The sequence below is a fragment of the Crotalus tigris genome, unplaced genomic scaffold, assembly GCF_016545835.1.
Source record: "Crotalus tigris isolate CLP2741 ecotype Arizona unplaced genomic scaffold, ASM1654583v1 scf7180000019070.2622420, whole genome shotgun sequence".
Lineage (NCBI taxonomy): Eukaryota > Metazoa > Chordata > Lepidosauria > Squamata > Viperidae > Crotalus > Crotalus tigris.
In genome coordinates this window covers 1,280,544-1,299,898 of record NW_024097360.1, presented here as the reverse complement: position 1 = coordinate 1,299,898, position 19,355 = coordinate 1,280,544, and the positions used below count along the sequence as shown (strand labels likewise).

General features: G+C 37.5%; 1 protein-coding gene across 5 annotated transcripts in view; it reads left to right on the top strand.

The window, feature by feature from the left end:
* The window catches only part of PLCB1 (phospholipase C beta 1), a 447,562-nt gene that overhangs the window by 327,976 nt on the left and 100,231 nt on the right, over window positions 1-19,355 (top strand). For all 5 annotated transcript variants that reach the window (XM_039359463.1, XM_039359461.1, XM_039359464.1 and 2 more), the window contains 3 exons: window positions 4,692-4,849; window positions 15,496-15,578; window positions 17,771-17,855. In XM_039359463.1, coding sequence (XP_039215397.1) covers window positions 4,692-4,849; window positions 15,496-15,578; window positions 17,771-17,855 — 326 coding nt within the window. The remainder of the gene's footprint in view (window positions 1-4,691; window positions 4,850-15,495; window positions 15,579-17,770; window positions 17,856-19,355) is intronic.

The window sequence follows — 19,355 nt, the reverse complement described above, 5'->3', positions numbered from 1 at the left end:
TCATGGACACTGGCTGTGAATGTCCATGAATGGGAGCTGAAAAGTTTGCATTGCTAATACTTGCTTGAAGAGCACAAAACTGAGTCCATCCTTGCACACCATTCAGTCAAGAGGCTTGTTCATGACTGATTTTTTCCCCCCTCCGCAATAGTAGTCATTTTTAGAATGGCAGCACGTTTAATAGGATCTTTAAACATCTAAACAATAAAGATCAAAAAGTTTCTCTCGATTTTTTTTTTTTAAGCAAGGTTAAAAAGCTATACTCCCTCAACTCCACCAATTTGTTGCCGTGGAACAAACAGGGCAGCCTTGGAAAGCTTTTTTTTTTTTTTTTTTTACTGTTTTGAACAGCCTGCGAATTGAAGGAAATGCTTCTTAAACCTGAAGAATTGCTGAGCTGAATGTAAAGGTGCACGCAACTTCAGATGAAGCCCAGGTGATTAAATGCTTCACAAGAGAAATAGAGGTGGTGGTAGAGGCAATGGTAGTCTCACCCAAAGATCTTCTTGACCCCTTAATTTTTTTCTGCACGAGAAATGTTTTATATGGCCTATTTATTCTGTCACCGCACTCCTGTCCTCATTGTGTAAAGTGATGCAGAGCTCATCCTGCAGAATTGATTCTCAGTGTCTGGGTGGCAGATCTTTAGACTGCAGGCTAGGTGGTGCCACTATATCCATCTTTGGCACCTCCTATTCTACCCTAAAGGCACGGTATATAGGAGATGATTGAAAGAATATCTTATCTTCAAGTAGAAGGAAGTATTCATGTAGAGTAAAGGGGGGGGAGTAGCTTTCTTCCCAAAGGTTCTTTCTCTCTGAAAGCACAAAGCAGTTACAGGGGAAAATGCAGAAGATGAACGGTAATAATTCCTGGTTGCTTCCTGCATAGAAGAACTGCATCTTCCATGCAGATGAGGACTGCAAGGTTGTACTTCCTCCACTCTGCAGCCATGCTGCCTGATATTACAAATCCTCTCTGCATGCTTTTTGCAACACTGGATTTCCCAGTTACCCACCACCACACACACAACACACACACACACACACACACACACACACACACACACATGTTGCAAAAAAGACACCTTGCTAATATCATAGTATCTGGGAAAGCTTAGAAGTATTGCTAATCTCTTGTTTCTTTTGTTTTAACTTCCACTGTCTAAAGGTTTCATTTTGGTTTTCTCTCTTCCTCTCAACAATGCTGAAGTAAATGCATTTGTACACATGTTTCCAAATTTCATTAGTATAGATGCAATGTTTTAAAGTGAAAAGCTAAGCTATGTAATGAAATAGTTGAATGTATTAGTATGGGTGAATATCACAGATTCCTTTGTGTTCGTTCTCTGGTTCCACCTAATAGCTCTCAATAGATGACAACGATCAGCTGATTTCTTTAGGCTCCAAAGCTAAGCAAGCACTAGAGGCACAAAACTAGTCCCATAAGTGCTTTTCAGTTTCCACGTTGTACTACCATTTGTAATAATTAAAAATAATTTCCTTGGATTTCAGCTGAAAGCTAGCAGGCATCCTCCTGTGTCTAGCCCACAGGTCGGCAACCTGCGGCTCCGGAGCCGCATGCGGCTCTTTGAGCCTTCCCCTGTGGCTCCCAGCCTCCTCTGCCTTTGCAGAGAGAGACAGAGACAGAGAGAGGCAATTGCGCTTCCCTGCTTTTCTCTCTCACACACTCTCACTCTCACTCTCACTCACTCACGCTGTGTGTGTGTGTGTGTGTGTGTTTGTGTGTGTATGTATGTGTAAAAGAGAATGCACTCACAGTGTTCTCCGAGGATCTGAAAAACTTACTGGGCGGAGCTCCTCCCTTTGCTGCGTCTCTGCAGGAAGCAGGAAGGGCAGGAGAGAGCTAGCTAGCCCAGCTAGGCTGACTCAGGAATTCTGGGAGTTGAAGTCCATGAGTCACAAAAGAGACGAGGTTGCCTACCCCTGAGTTGTTGGACAACAGCTTGAAGCTTGCCAGGTGAGCAGCAGATGGGGGGGGGGAAGAGAGAGGGAGAGGGAGAGAGAGAGAAAGAAAGAGAGTGGGGGAAGAGGAGTGGCAGACCAAGGGCAGATAGAGAGGGAGGGAGAGAGACACACACACACACCGAGAGAGACCCTTTTGACATCTAAAATGAAGATAACACTGCAAATATCCTTTTTTTACCTTTGTGTGTATGTAATTTTATTCTCTTAAAGCATTCTCTTGGTGATCATTGTTTTAATAGTATGGATATTCCCAAGAGTCATATTTTTATTTTTAATGTGTGTGTGCGTGTGTGTGTGTGTGTATACACACACACATACACGCACACATACATACATATGTAGGTCAGAAAACAAATATATATATATATACACATACATACATACATACATACACACACACACAAACACACACACACACCTATAATAAAGGTAAAAAAGGATATATGCAGTGTTATCTTAATTTTAGATATCAAAAGGATTTTGCGGCTCCCGGTGTTTTGTTTTTGGTGGGAAACGGGTCCAAGTGGCTCTTTGAGTGTTTTGGGTTGCCTGCCCCTGCCAATTCAGTTTCAGAGTCTGCCCATTCTTGGCTGAAATAATATGCATAATCTCTTCCCGTTACATGATAATGAATAAAGAAGCTACTATCCTGTGATAAGGCTTTAGTCTTCTATTAACTAAGTATCTTTCTGTCTGTTTGGATGACCAAAGGAAAAAGTTAAGGAATAAATGCCAAAGAGTTTGTTATTGAATCTGAAGTGATTCATTGTTGACATTTAGACGCTCATCTGCCTTTTTTCCTGCCATTTATCTCCCATTGATCTTGTACACCAGATGGAAAATACTTTGCACCTATAGTTGTCAGTGAAGTAGAGATTCTGCCTTTCCATCCAGCATTATCAATGATAATGGATATGGTTGTTTTTTTTTTCTTTTTAAAACTGCAATCCCTTGGTTCAAGATGGAGTCAGGGTGACTGAATGGAGCTGAGCATTTACTGGCCAGATGCCCTTCCTGACGCCTATGCAGACTTCACAGCTGATATTTTCTCCTTGCATCCTGATCTGTCGCTGCCTGTCAACCTTCCAAGTGGGAGGCGAGCATCTTCACCTCTAGGCCATTGCACTGCTTAATGGTGGATACGGTTATAATTTAGCAAAATCCTGAGGACCCTTTTGTTCTGTAAAAAAGGAAAAGTGGTTATAGTCATAGTGTCATGCTTGGAAGCTGAACAATATCCAGCAACTTTACTTTGATTCTTCACTATTCAGAGGTGGTTTTCAAGAATGTTACAACCCAACATAAACATTTTCTTTGACACTATTTTTGGAAATAAAGCCAGCAGCATTCACTGCTATTCTAGAAGTTTAACTGCTTTTGCATGTGTTGTTTGTTTTCTTACTGAAGTTAGCAATGTTTAAGCTAAGGATACAAGATACATATGTATTAGTTAATATTTACAACTGTGTTTCCCTGGAAATAAGACTTGGCCTTTTTTTTTGCCTCCAAAAGAGGCACCAAGTCTTATTTTCGAGGGGGGGGTCTTTTCCACTCACCTCACAGTAGCAGCACCAACAGCCCCCCCCCCCAGCCGGCCCACTTCTTCTGCGGCCAAAGGAACAGCTTCATTCTGCAGCTGAGAATGATGCTCCGACGTGCATTTCACTGTCAGAGGCCTTGACTGCGAGATGCAGGCCAAGCTTCATTCTCAGCTGCAGAATGAAGCTGCTCTTTCCGGCGAGTCAAGTGTCGATCCATGGAAGGCCCGGCTGAAAAATCAGCCCCACTTGATTTTTAGGCATGTGCCTCGCCTCAAAACTAAGGATTATTTTTTGGGTAGGGCTTATATTAGACTCACCCCCCCCCCAAAAAAAAAAAATATCAAGCTAGTGCTTATTTTAGGGGTATGTCTTATTTTCGGGGAAACACAGTATATAGGAATAAGATTCACTAAGTGTATCATTTTGGATGTGTGGATGACCTAAACTTCGTTTAATTAGTTTTTAGTAGTTAGATACATATTATCCTTAAACAGGGATTGGTTCAATAAGAAAGTCACAAAACCTGCCTCTCTAATATTTGAAGATGCTTCACATTGGATAAGTAAAGCACTTTTAGGTGTTCAATTGGCTATTGTAAAATAGTTTACATAGTTGCATATAAAGTTCCAGGGGATGAGGAACTATTTGAAGGCCTGATTAACTTCTGTGATGAGTTACAAAGGATTGCATCCTTTTCCAAACTATGTATACTTGACAACAATTTTTTAAAAAGAGATTATTCTGTTAACAGCCATCTTGCCTTTAAGTGGCATGACTGCATCTTTTCAGAAATTAGATTTGCTATGCCATTAAATAACACAAAGAGGCTTTCATGCTTCTTTCTTTACTGTGTATAGTTCTGTAGTGTTTCTTACTAGGCCACCAGAATGTTTAATGAAATATGTTCTTAAGCATCTTAAAAAAATAGAAACATTTAAAACAATTAGAATATTAATTATCTTTTAATTTCATTTTGCCCCTTTTGACATTTTCTATCTCTGTTACCTGTAAGATTATATTTAATTTTATTCATTTATCACTTTGTCTTTTGCCACTGGGAAAAATAGATGGTGCAGACTTTTATACTTTTAAGACAATATGCTTTAGGTCCATTAGTCCAGAAAGGACTGTCTTGATTCAGAGTCTTCTTCTTTGTTTGCAGCTGGACAGCTAGCCGGCAACTCTTCTGTAGAGATGTATCGTCAAGTGCTGTTGTCTGGTTGCCGCTGTGTTGAGCTGGACTGCTGGAAAGGCCGAACTGCTGAAGAAGAGCCGGTCATTACACATGGATTCACCATGACAACGGAAATATCCTTTAAGGTACATTTGAGAATATCCCTGGTGTTGCAATGTAAAAACATAATACAAAATAGAATATTTATGCACATGTGTACATGCACACATAAAATGTCTACAGGTGACTATAGAATGTCTCCAGAAAAAACAAATAATGTGTAGGTTAGAAATTCAATTCAATAGAGAAAGGTTAAAAAAAAAAAGCGGGAATTTCAATTATCAGGCCATTTCTTAGGAGGCTGTGTGACTCCAGTACAAATGGATTGCTTTCAAAATGTAGACAGTTGCTGTATTTACACTCCTATGCACTCAAAGCATTTTTTTTCCAAATTATTTCTGAAGTGTTGCCCAGCCAGTGTGCATTATTTAACTTTTATAATAATGAGGTTGTATATAAACTTGCAGAAAATGACAGGAAGATAAAAGAATGATTATCTTAATTATATTCTATATTCTTAATATTTTGCTCCATTATACTTAACATTAAGGAATGATTAACTGTATAAAATGCTAACTAACTCATTCGTTTCTGAGTAAGACCAGTTAATTTCAGACTTGTGCTCATTTGGATAAAAAAAAATAATAATCACTTTTTCAGTAGTGAAAGGAACTTTTGCAGATCATCTGGCAGTCCTGTAATGGTAAATTTTGAAATCTTCAGGGACTATAGACCAGAATAAGAAGTAAAGCAATCCCTGAAAGCAGCAATGGAAAACTCCTTTCATATTTTTGTTGAGAAAATTGCATGGATGCATCAAATGACTACACCAGGCATCTAACTCAACTCCAAGGACTTTAAGCTTATCTTTGTTAAACAAAGCATTTTTATATCACACTCTATTGTCTACATGCATGTAGAATAGCTTATGTCTCCATACTTTCAAACAACTATAAATAAATCTACACGTTGATCAAATTAACTATTTTATAATGAAATGCATGATTCTTATGATGCAATAAAATGTTCCCTTTCACACACTTCCAGGAGACATAAAATGCATGTAGTCAGAACTTTACAGCATAAAGTATTGCTAGGCGTGAATCTCATGAATTCTCTGTTTTGTTGCATAGGATCCCCAGATCATCTTGGAGAAGGATAGATCTCAAAGTGGGGAAAAAAGAAATTACTGTCCAGTATTGGATAGAATGATAAATGGGAGTTTGAGGTTATTGTAGAATGCCAGTTTTAATTAACTAGTAATGGTACAAACAGACGTAGTAACTATTTCTGCTGAAACATTTCGTTAATAAACTGTTTACAAAATTTATTTGGCTTCAGCATTTTTAAGGAGATGAAAAACAAGATTTTCAAACCAGAAAAGGCATGATTCAATTCAATAACAGGTATACAATTCTCACAAAACTGATAATACATGAATATATGGGCCAAGATGGACTGTTTAGGCTAGTTTTGAAACAGGTCATGATCTCTCTGGGCCTTTTAAAGATTTTATTCAGCCTGGCACTTTTCCCCAGACAGAGATAGCAGCAGAATAGTTATATTTAAAAGTTATTTACTAAGGGAGATAACAATGATCATCACAGTTGCCTGTATCTGCAGATATGTTACTGAGGTCATTCATGTGCATGTCATCTTTCTGTGTATGTTAAAAAACACATTTATTCAGTGATATGAGGAAAATAAAACATGAATTCTGGTATTGGGAGGACAGTAAAATAAGTTTGATTTCATATCAGTAACAAAATAGCTAAGTTAAGAATTTAAGGGGCAGATTTCAGGTATTCTTGGTATATTTTGGATGACTTTTTCCCCCCGTCTCAGTCTTTGCAAAGGTATCCTGGTATCTGATGTTACCTGAAGCTAGATATTCCTTAAAAAGCAAAATATTTTAATCTTCAGTTTTTTTATAATTTAAAGCAATGAGATTGAGGCAGTTACAGGAAAACATAATTATCCCATGATGTATATTATCACTGCTTGTCAGACTTCCTTTGTCTGTTGATCAGTTGATCTCCTTTCCTTCAGTTGACCTTTCACACACACACATACACACACACACAGAGAGAGAGAGAGAGAGAGAGAGAGAGAGAGAGAGAGAGCTTTGTGTGTGTGTGTGTGTGTGTGTATGGTATCGTTAATATTGAATCTATCCAAAAGCCCAAACTACTTTTTCAGACATCTCTCTCTTTCTCTTTCTCTCTCTCTCTCTCTCTCTCTCTCTCTCTCTCACACACACACACACACACACAAATACACAGAGCTGTCTATCTGTATGTAATTCATGAGATGATTTAGCTTGCAGATTTTACATAGCAATGGTTTGTGGAATTTTGATTAATAACAGAAAATATACTTCGAAGGTACATTCTCTTCAGACAATGCCTCAGGACATCGTGTTTGAAATCCCTTTTACCCCTTTACTAACTATCTGTAATTCTTCATCTTTTTTCTTCAGCGCAATTTGTAACTGTCTATAAAAATGTGCCCTTCTCTCCATTTTTTTCTGCTCTCTACCAATAAGCAATGGTGGGATTCAGCTGGTTCGCACCACTTCAGCAGAACCGGTAGCTAATTTTTTGTTGCCCAGGCCCAGAATGGACTTCTGGAAGCGCATCCACACAGAGAACATATCTGAATCCCACCACTGCCAATTAGTAATGATTTTGTGTCATCATCGCCCATTCCTGTATACCTGGGATAATAATGATGTATCTTGTAGATGTTATTTGTTATTATTTCTGCTGAATAGAGCTAGGAGCCTTCTATCCTATGTAATAGGTCATACACTGTAATTTTATCAAGTAACATATATTTTACCTCGAATGATGGATTTAAGTTTGAAAAATATATAGACAAACCTTTTAATCCTGAATATACATATACATATATATAATAAATATATATAAATTTAAAACTGTAGCCTATCGCTATTTAATAAACAAGTGCCAGGATTTCACTATTCAGTATGCTTCTTTGTTATAAATATTTCCCTGCTTATGTATTTATCTTATCAATTATTTATTGTGTACTGCTTTGTCTTCCCTTTAAAAGTTTCTCTGGATTCTTAGTTATTTTCAGCGCTCCTTCAATTGTCTTTTCATAAGATCATAATGTTTCTCTTTAGGGAAAGTATATGAGTACCCCTGAGTAATATTAATAAAGATAAATTTGCTAGCCTTTTAAAAACCTTGACAAAATTAAATATGTCCAATACATTTTGATACTCTTCCTCCTCAGAGACAGTGAAATACAGTATTGTGCAAAAGTATTAGGCAGTTGTGCAAAAATGCTGTAAATTAAAAATGCTTTCAGAAATAGAAGTGTTGATAATTTATTTTTTATCAATTAATATAAGGGAATGTTAATGAACAGAAGAGACATCCAAGCCAAATTAATATTTGGTGTGACCACCCTTTGCCTTCAAATTAATATTATTTCTTATGCTTGCACAAAGTCAGGGGTTTTGTAGAATTAGATTCAGGTGTGTGATTAACCAATTATACCAAGCAGTGTTAATGATCATCAATTTCATATGTAATTTGAAACACAGTCATTAACCAAAACAGAAACAGCTCTGTAGGAGGCTTAAAACTAGGTGAGGAACAGTCAAACTCTGCTACTAAGGTGAGGTTGTAGAAGACTGTTTCATGTCACCATGGCAAAACTGAGAACAGGAACCAGACAAAAGATAGCCATACTGCATCAGCAATGTCTCTCCAAGACAAAGATTTCAAAGCAGACTGGGGTTTCAAGATGTGCTGTTCAAGCTCTTTTGAAGAAGCACAACGAAATGGGCAGCACTGAAGACTAGAGATGCAGTGGTCAGCCAAGGAAGCTTAATGCAACAGATGAAACACATAATGCTTACTTCCCTTTGATTTCGGAAGCTGTCCAGTGCCATCAGCACAGAACTGATGGAAACCCGTGGGACCCAGGTATATCCATCTACTGTCTGGAGAAGTCTGGCCAGAAACAGTCTTCATGGCAGAATTGTGGCCAAAAAGCCATATCTCTGATGTGGAAACAAGGCTAAGAGACTCAACTATGCACAAAAGCACAGGAAGTGGGGTGCAGGAAAATGGCAGCAGGTGCTCAGGACTGATGAGTCAAACTTTGAAAACATTTGGCTGTAGCAGAAGGCAGTTTGTTTTCCAAAGAGCTGGAGAGCAGCACAATAATGAGAGTCTGCAGGCAACAGTGAAGCATGGTGGAGGTTTCTTGCAAGTTTGGGGTTGCATTTCTGCAAATGGAGTTAGAGATTTGGTCAGGATCAATGCTGTCATCAATGCTGAGTAATACAGGCAGATACTTATCCATCCATGCTGTACCATTAGGGAGGTGTGTGATTGGCCCCAGATGTATTCTGCAGCAGGACAGTGACCGCAAACGTGCAAATATTTGGAACAACCTTGAAGGAACCTTGCCGAGTTCCTTCAAAAACTGTGTGCAAGTGTACCTAGAAGAACTGATGCTGTTTTGAAGACAAAAGGTCATCACCTCAAATATTGATTTGATGTGGATTTCTCTTCTGTTCATTTACTTTCCATTTTCTTAAAAATTTTCTCAATTTATAGCCTTTTTGCACAACAGCCTAACACTTTTGCACAGCACTTAAATCAGAAAAAGTAGTAGAAGGTTAACATAGGATACTAAGTTGAAAGCATCAATATATACAGGGAGGAATGTCTATCACAACAATGAGTGTAGTAAATTAATTGGTCATGACAAGTCCCTAGAACTTGGGCATTCTTTTCTCCCTTCTTTTCTTCTAATGTGGCTGGGAGGAGAATTTGATTAGGGATCTGTTTCACTAATAAACTTTGGATTGCCCTTCACACATTGCACAAAGCAATAACCTGATTTATTGGGTTTTGGTTTTGGTTGGAGAATGCTAAAATGTGGACGTAGTTTGCTTCTGGAGTAGCTGCAGGTTTGTTTGATATTCCTGTAAACTGCATCTGTCCTGGCAACTGAAATAATATTTCCCTATAAAAAAGAAAAAGGCAAAACCCACCTGGTTAGAGAAGAGATAGATCAAGAATGAATGGCTACTGAATAAATGTGATTGAGGTGCTTTGGACACAATGAATAAGGTTGAAGCACAAAATAAATATACGAATGGGTCAAGAAGAGGAAAATCAAAAAAGTAAAGTCATGGTTGGATAGAATTGTGAGAAGTTCTTTGAAGGAAGACCTTGGAAGAACTAAAGACAAAGTATGAATCAGCGAATGGATATGTTAGAAGACAAAAATGTTCTTAAGGAAAAAAAAGATATGTAACAGTATGATGATTAATGTTGGTACAAACTAGTTTTAATTTAAACTGTAGATCCTTTTTTTTTTTTTTTTGCTTTCTATTTCTTATCCTGTGCTGAACTCTACCATAGCATTGCTTTCCTCAAAAGGAAATGGTGTGATAGATAGGTATGTGCATAAACTGTACAGTCATATTGCATCTTGAATACACATAGTTCTAATCTAGGGGGAATGGGAAAGGAGTCACATGACATATTCTAAAGCTTACCCATAAATGCAAATGATTTTATTATTAATCAACCTTTTCCTTAATTGGGCTATTATAGAATACAAGAGTAACCCTCTTACATGGTATCCTTTGATTACAATGAAGCATTCTAGTTCCAATTTATGCATGCTTAAGTAGAGATAATATTCCATACAATTCAGTAAGATTTATCTCTGACCTTTTTAGGATTGCAGTTTTGCTATGCTGTATAGTTCATCTAAATTTTGTGTTGTTTCACCTCATTTTTGGTGATTTAATTAATTTTCTTTTTATTGTATTACCACTCTAAAGTTTTTATCATTCATTCTAAATAATACTATTTCCTATAAATATGTCCAGTATGCATACTTACATACATATAGTAAAAGGTACATATGTATATATGTATCAATAGGGAGAGAAAGAAACATTTTTTAAAATAATAAAACCTTTCAAATAGTCCTGGATCCTAGAAGTATACAATTGTATTACTGAAAATGTATTTCTTAACTTGATTGTTGGAAGACAAATATAATAATTTTACAAACAAAATATTTAGATTTTTTTTTTGCAACCTTTAAATTGAAAGCAGCAGTCAATGTATAGTTAACAACCACTTGCTCAGTGACTGTTTGAAGTTGCAATGATGCCACATGAGTGATACTTATAATCACTGCTCAAAGTTCTGGCCATTGCACCACTCCTGTCATCACATGATTGTGAATTGGGCACTTGACAACCAACTCACGATTTTGATGGTTGCACTATCCTGCAGATCAACATTTGCAACCTTTCCTGTTGGTTTTCCACAAGCAAACTCTGCAGGGAAGCCTACAGAGAAGAGTGCAAGCTGTTCCCACCACTTATTCTCCCATAACACCCTCTGCCCAGCAGTGATACTGCAGCAACTCTTCTCCAACCTGCATATATTCAGATGATGTCTTAGCATCCCCTCCTGAGCCCTCATGCACTCACAGTGTCACAGAAACCTTTTTCTGCCAACACACACTCACTGTAACACACACACACACACATTGGTTCACTCTGTAGGACAGTACATACCCACTATCCAGCCTGCTTATGAGCTGCCAGGGACTTGCAAATTCTAGGCAATTTTCCCATTGCCTTTGTGGGAAACCAAAAGCAAGTCACAAGTCATAGACATGTGAAGTTCTTCCTTAACTACCTGGGAATTTGACTTAACAACAGCAGTGGGAATTTCGGGGATTGCTATCACTGAGCAATGCAGTTCCACAACAACATGGTTTACAGCCACACCACTTAGCTATGGAAATCCCAGTCCCAATTACCTTTGTTAAGCAAGAAATCCTAATACCGTTATGAGATATAACCCTGGATAAACATGATTTCCATCAGATATTATTGGCAAGGCTAAGGTTATGTAGCATCAGCCTATATACCTAAATTATTCAAATGACTCATGTAAACTATCCTGAAGCTTCCTATTATAGACCTGGATCACATAAGCATATCTGTTTTTCTCAGGGAGAAAATTGCCTTTAAGAAGCTGCAGGAAGGACAGTCCTTATTACATAAAATAATAGTGCTTGCAAGCTCTGCAGTGTGTTATTGGATATGAATCCTGTGTGAGTGGTAGGATTTAAATATTCACTTGTGCACACATTTTTGGAACAATCAGTATTCTTGGCAGAAAATTAGAACAGGGTTGCTAGTGATCTGAAGGAAGTAATTTGTCCATCATTATAATAGATGTACCATCTGAGTCAGTCATCAACTAGACACATGAGAAAACCTGGATGCACAGACTATACACAAACTTAAATATGAGACAGCCTCAACCACAAGAATATAATTGACATTACTTATTTAAATAATTCAGTGCTAAATCATAACTCCCAAGTTGATTACCATATCCAATTTCAACATCTAAGGAAACAATGCTTTGCTCCTAACTTTTATATTGCTGTCTCATTAATTGCATATATTGTTTATGATGCTTGTCTGCTATTAATGGATTTGCATTTCTGACTGCCAAAACAGACTCTGTATAAACATACTACAGATAGTAACAGAAACCTGTACTTCATTTTTCTAAGTGAGTGGTGAATAGAAAGAGACCACAGTTACTACATGCCCAGATTCGGAACACTCTTTTCATGAAGTTACCATCTTTTTTTGATTTTCTACTGAAACAGCTGTAGCTTCTTATTTGTTCCCCATTATTGCTAGATTGATTTGTGAATTGGCTGATGGTCATTGAGTTGCTTGGATTATTGTTAAATTAATTGTGGTTGGTTTTGTTTGTTATTCCTTGCGATCTTGTCCAAAGTTTGTGGAATATGCAGATAATAAAAAAGTAGAACTTGATGGGAAGGATATTTTCTGCCATGTACGTTACACGTCCTCACTGCTGCTCCAGTGTGTGGAGCCACCTCATCTTTGAGCTCTCCAGTGAAATAGACAAAAGAAGTGAGGCCCAGCAGAGCAATGCCCCCTGTTGAAGCTTGGATGGATTCCTTGCTTTACCCAGCAGCTTTCCTTCAACAGAAATCTCTTTTGCCTGCCATCCAGATGTAGAAATGAAACGAAAGTCAGAAAAGTGGCATCTAGAAACCAAGCATTCCTTGGATGCAATTGTTATGTAGACTTCTTTCTTGGCACTATATATTCAAGAGAGAGGGTGTTTTAATTTAGTAATTGGCCATTTTTGAACATATATTTTAAGCTCAGAATGCTTCTGAAAATGCTAGTGTTAGAGAGTCGTGCACATCCCACACATGAATTGGAAATTTTGTTCCTCTCTAATTGTTTTTTTTTTTTTTTTACTTCTTTCACTGGAAATGATGAAGAATGTCAGGATATTTTGACTTAAACTTATTGTGCCTTTAATACCGCATGCATGAATGTCTCTTTCAAAATAATGCTGCCACTTTGCTATTCAACTTGACATTTTCTGATTTAATAGGAGCAAACTAAAAGAGAAATAATCTGTTAGTAGGCAGGGAAAACAATTTTGAGCTACCAGTGTCTGAGGTCAGAACCATTAATCAGCACTCTTCTTGGTGGCCCATGTAATAGCTTGCTTTGACTGTCATTTTTCTGACAGGTATCTATGACATGTGCAGAGGCGCAAACCTAGTGCAAAATTTAAGTTATGTAATTTGATTTTTTAAAAATTCTTTTTTGATTTCATAACTGTAGCACTTGATAGTAAACATGTTACCCCTGAACCTTTCTTTGTAAAACAGATTTGTGTTTGATCTAGATTAGCTTGTTTAATATTGTCAAATCCATTTTTCAGTAAAAAGGTGAATATTGTGTACTTTAGCTTTTCCAGAAAGGTTCATAGAAGCCTCACCATTAGTAGAAGCCTTTTACATCCTATTTGCTCTTTCTTAACTGATGGTTAGCTGTGTTAAAAGCATCTGCTGCAAAATTTACATGATATTGATTTTCCTTATCATATGTATACATTCTCTTTACATTGCACAGTAAAATTATAATGAAGGCATTTTAGTTTAAATTTTTAGTGCATTTGTTAAAATTACTGATTTGGTTAAAAGGAATTAGCAGCAGTCACCAATTAAAAGCTCTTCAGACAAATAAATACCAGATGAGAAGTGAAAGCCAAACTTTTTGTTGTTTTGTGAAGTGTTGTGTTGTTTCAGTGTCTGTGATCTGGAGGAACAGAATTTCTGCTTATTGCATGTATATATATACATACACCCCTTTTTTTCTTAAAAGATTCTCTAGGGTAAATTAAAAGCCTTCTGTTCTCTCCTCTTAGGCAGTTAATGGATAAGTAATTATCTGAATACATTTAATAAAGCAACCTTCATCATTATTGTTTTCCTATCCTGTGTAATTATGTTGAATTATGATATATTTTTATTAATTAAATATTTAGATTTCTATGCTGCCTTTTAGCCAAGACAATTTGTAACTAATTTTAAAAGCCATAGTAAGGTAAACATGGCGAATGTGTAAATCTTCATATCTTTGCTGAGCTATATAATTTTTCATCACAATTATCACTATGTAAGAAAATGTGTACTTCAGTGCTTCAGTGGATATATCAATAGTCCTATAACTTTATATCAAGCTGCAGTCTGTCCACAGTCCGGCATCAAAGTTTTAAGACACCCCTTGGAAAGGAGAAAGCAGGAGTTTTTTTTATAGGAATAGTTTAAGCCACTTAGCTGAAACATTTAAAAAAAAAAAATCACAGGCAAGTAAATTTGTAAGAAGACAAGGCAACCTTAACCTAAATCAGCTTGTACAGAAGCAGTCTCCATTTCAGGTAAATCCTACTGGTTTTTCACACATTCTATTTGTTCCCTCAGCAAGTAAATCCACGTTGTGTGTGTGTGTGTGTGTGTGTGTGTGTGTGTGTGTGTGTGTGTGTTTTACAGGGAGGATTCTTAGTAATTGAAAAGCCTTCCCATACATTTCTCCCCCCCCCCCAAGTATTTAAGCATCACATAGCAGGTTAAGTAAAATCACTGTGTGAGGTTATGTCAGATTAACTAACATGGCTCAACCTATAAATTTTTCAAGCATGTTTCTGGCTGCGGTGGGTGATAAGAATGGCTTCAGGATGGAATAAACAAAAACTAATTAGGGTTAGAAGTATTTTAAAAAAATCCCCCTTGTGCTACACCAGATTTTGTTGTTGTCCTGGCACACTGAGTACACCACTAAGTAGATTCATACATATACTACCAACTATAGTGTATGGGTTTATGCAGTATGCTAAGCCAAAATGAAACAAATTGCAGTTTAACGTGCATTACTTTTCTTTTGTTCTGTCAGATACTCAAGGCTGTATTAAACTTAGACATACGCCTAAAGAGTGGCAATTTAAAAATGTGAAGTCTTTCTTTAAATACAATTAAGGTTACCTGGCAATACATAACAATTTTATTACACAAAAGAATCTCTAAAAGTGAAGCTTTAGGAAAACTGTTGTGAGCCCTGTGGACACACATTTCTAAATACAAACTACTGTTTATTCTCCCTCATGCCAACAGCATTTTACTGGGCTGGAAGATTAAAAGGCCAGTCGCACTGAGATAAACGTAATGGTGCTGGAACTGCCTTGTTCTTTTAAGAATTAAAAAATCTTGAGTGTGGGTCAGAGCAACTATCAAAACTCTTTATGCTTGCCTGTTAAATAATTTCTTTTCTCAAGGTAAAATGTGTTCTTTGTTTCTCCCTTTCTAGGAAGTCATAGAAGCTATTGCTGAATGTGCATTTAAGACATCTCCTTTCCCTATACTCCTGTCTTTTGAGAATCATGTGGATTCGTAAGTAATTTAAATTTTTGTAGAAATGTTTTCAGTCAGCTATGTCCAGTTTCCTACATTGATGATTTCTACTCATGAAGCAGAAGGGTTTTTGTTTTTTGTTTTTTGCTTTCTCCCCTTCATATGTGCCAACTTTCTATAAAGTCTTTGGGGAGTCCCACCCTATAGTACAGCGGTTCTCAACCTGTGGGTCGCGACCCCATTTGGGATCGATCGACCATTTCATGGGGGTCGCCAAACAACGCGATCCGCCATTTTTTTGTCAGCCACCGCAGGGGGTGGCGCCGCGCATGCGTGCCGTGCAGGGGGCTGTGCATGGGGGCGCCGCCGCACAAGCGTGCTGCACAGGGGGCGGCGCCGTGCATGCGTGCTGCGCAGGGGGCGGCGCTGCGCATGCATGCCACGCAGGGGGCGCCGCCGCGCATGCGTGCCACGCAGGGGGTGCCGCCGCGCATGCGCGCCGTCTGCTTATGTCCGGGGTCGCCGTATAAAAAGGTTGAGAACCACTGCTATAGTAGGTGATTGTTGCTGCTAGCAGTTTCTCTGTATGTTGATATGGTTTTTAGCATGGGCCTATTTCCCCCCATTTAATTCTTTCTACTTTGTACTATTTGTAAGATACTTAAAATCATTTTGGAACTGAGCAGCATGAAAGTGCAGTAGTAAATTGCTTAATGTATTGGGGCAGAGGGCAGAATCAGATTTGCCAAAGGGAGAAGGAAGAATCTAGTTTCCCAGTGCTGGCAACGGAATAGAATGACAACTTCCAGCAAGATGTATCAATAATATTTGATATTGTAGATTTTTGCTACAGATAAAAACAAACCTGTTAAAATCTGGTGCAATTCTTTTTCATGAATGTTTCTTATCCTCCCAGGCATTTACTTGTGAAGGGAGATACCCCAGTTAAACTAAGTTATTAATTTTTTCAGAGCTTTTGGGAAACTGTAAATCTGTATATTATTAAAACTACAGTCTTTTACTGGGTGAAATGGTGCATGGTAGGGCAAAGGGTTTTAAATCACAGTACCTCAAATGAGCTAACTTACAGAATATGTCCAAAATCCACAATCTATTCTATGACTTCCAAGGGAATGAAATTTGAGAAAATTGTGATTGCTTTAGTGCTGCTGCCAGGTATTGCCGTGCAGTCATTGCACAACCACGGCAGTCACTGCAGTCTGCACAGCTACTGCACAGCCACTGCGGTCACATGATCTTCATTTTTAAAGTCTGTGACAATTTCCCAGCCAGTTTCACAATCCCTCACTTCCTTCCCAACCCAGCACCAGCCACTTATCTGCCTGTTGAAAAGGGAAAAGAAAGGAAGGGAAGGGGAAGCCTTCTCTGCCACCCACCCATGTGTGCTCTCTGACTCATGTGGTATCTTAGACACATACCTGCACAACCTTCCCAATCCATGCGATACCTCTCACACATTTACTATTCCTGACCCCCACACACAGCCTTGTTCTCTCACTCAACGTTCTGCTGACTTTCTTCCTGCAAGCTTCCTACAAGGAAAGTAAATGGGGAAAGTGACAGGAATAGGAAGGAAGGAAGGAAGGAAGGAAGGAAGGAAGGAAGGAAGGAAGGAAGGAAGGAAGGAAGGAAGGAAGGACGGACACGGGTCACATCCACAGAAAAAGGAAATGGATCTTAATGTGAGAATGAGTGAGAATAAGGGAGAAAGCATAGCACAAACCGCATACACACTTACACTGACAGTGTTATTTAACTGGGTAATGAAATGTCTACAAGCAAACAACCAAGCTCAGAGAGCCCAAAGGACTCAGCAGTTCAACCCCATTACATATATTCTCTTCTGTTGGAAGTAGATCAATATAAATATTTTAAGAGTAGGTAGATGTCAAAATAATTCTCTGTATTCTCTTAACCACACCGTTTCTTGTATGCATATGAGGCAATTTCATTTTTTCCTTTTATCTCTATTAATGACAAACTACAAATGAGAATCTTTATTGTGCTGATTAATATAAAAATATGGCAAGAAAGCTATTGCTGAAGTCAAATTAATAGCATAATGATTTTAGATTACTGAGTACAATTTAGGATGATAGGATTGGAAAATTACACCTCTTCATCTAGTTAAAAGATATATCCTCCATTACTAGTGTTTCTAGCATTATAAAAAAAGCCTTATTTCATTTCACAATTTCTTCCACTTTTAGCCCTAAACAGCAGGCAAAAATGGCAGAATATTGTAGATTAATATTTGGAGATGCTTTGCTGATGGAGCCACTAGAAAAATACCCAGTAAGTACATATTTATTTATTTAGCTTTTTTGACTGGTCAACAAAGATATTATTTGATGTAGAATTTTAAGTTTATGTGGTTCCTTCTTATCTTCCAACTTAATGAATTTGTTTATTTATGGGAAATGTCTTATTGTGATTTGTTTTGTTCATTTATTTTTAATTTAGGGGGTTGGGAGTTGAAGGACATATATATTTGAAGCACATACCTGTCTTGTGTAATGTATGCTTTCACAGGAAAAAATGTAATGGACTTATAAATGGAATATTTTTTTAGTTGTTTTACTTTGCTATAGAGTTCATTTCCCAAAATATTATTTATTTGGGTTGAGCAGCACAAGAATTGTATCAAAACTATAAGGAGGTATATTATGATTTTTTTTTTGAAAGTTGAACTGATTCTTAAACAGTGCCTTAATCTTATCCTATCCATACCAAGTCTACATGTGAATGCTTAACAAAGAATATAATCTCTAATGTAAGATGTTCCAGCAAGAGTGCTTCAATGTAATTTAGATTGCTTTTTGGTTGAGTAGTTTTGTGTCCCAGATGGAATCAAACATATAAAGCCAGAAAGGTATAACATCAGCAAGTGTTATTTACTAGGATACTAGTGATTTTAAGAAAAAGATACATATTTAGTACATTCTGGTGGTGCGGGTTCCTCCAGATCTCTCTTTGCTAATCATTTTATCCCATTGACAAGAGTTGCTAGTGCTATCTCACACATTCAAGGGATCTTGTGCTGTGTAGTCACTTAAGATTTATGGAATCCAGTCTTATTCTTGCTGTGCAAATATTCGTAGTACAATTAACGATGAGACAGCTGCTAATATTAAGAATTAGATCAGGCTAACAGTCATCCAACCAAGCATTCTGTTTACACAAAGTGACCAACCCTATCCCTTCACAAAGGTCACATTTAGTGATGGGGAGGGAATAGACTTCCTCCCTGGTTATCCCACAGCTGATATCCATGGCAGGTTGCCTGTGATATGAAGCTAGCAAAAAGTCTTCAGGATTAGTAAGCTCTTGATAGCCCTATCTTCTATGTACCTGTTTAGTCCCTCTTTAAAATTATCTAATAGGATAGCAGGAAAATTTACTATGCAATTTAAAAATCCTGTTCTGTACTTACGGATGTGCATTATCCTACATTAGCAAGCTGCATTAGCAGGGATTTTTCTTTCACTTACGGTACAGAACATCACCTGAAGATAGGACATTAAAAATATTCATTAGAAACATAAAGTGACCACAGACAGGTTAAATTGTCTTTTGTCCCAGGAGATAAATAGCATATTTATCTGGGTAAAAGCAGTATCATATGCTTATAAGATGTGCTTTAAAGATACCAAGAAAAGGAATTTAAAAAGCTAAACCTTTTTCTGTGGAATTATTGTGACTGTGTGACTCATATTTTATAGAGGAATCCATATAGCACAGCACCCATTTAGTAGGTTAATATTACATTTTTAAGGTTAATGTAGCTTATTGAAC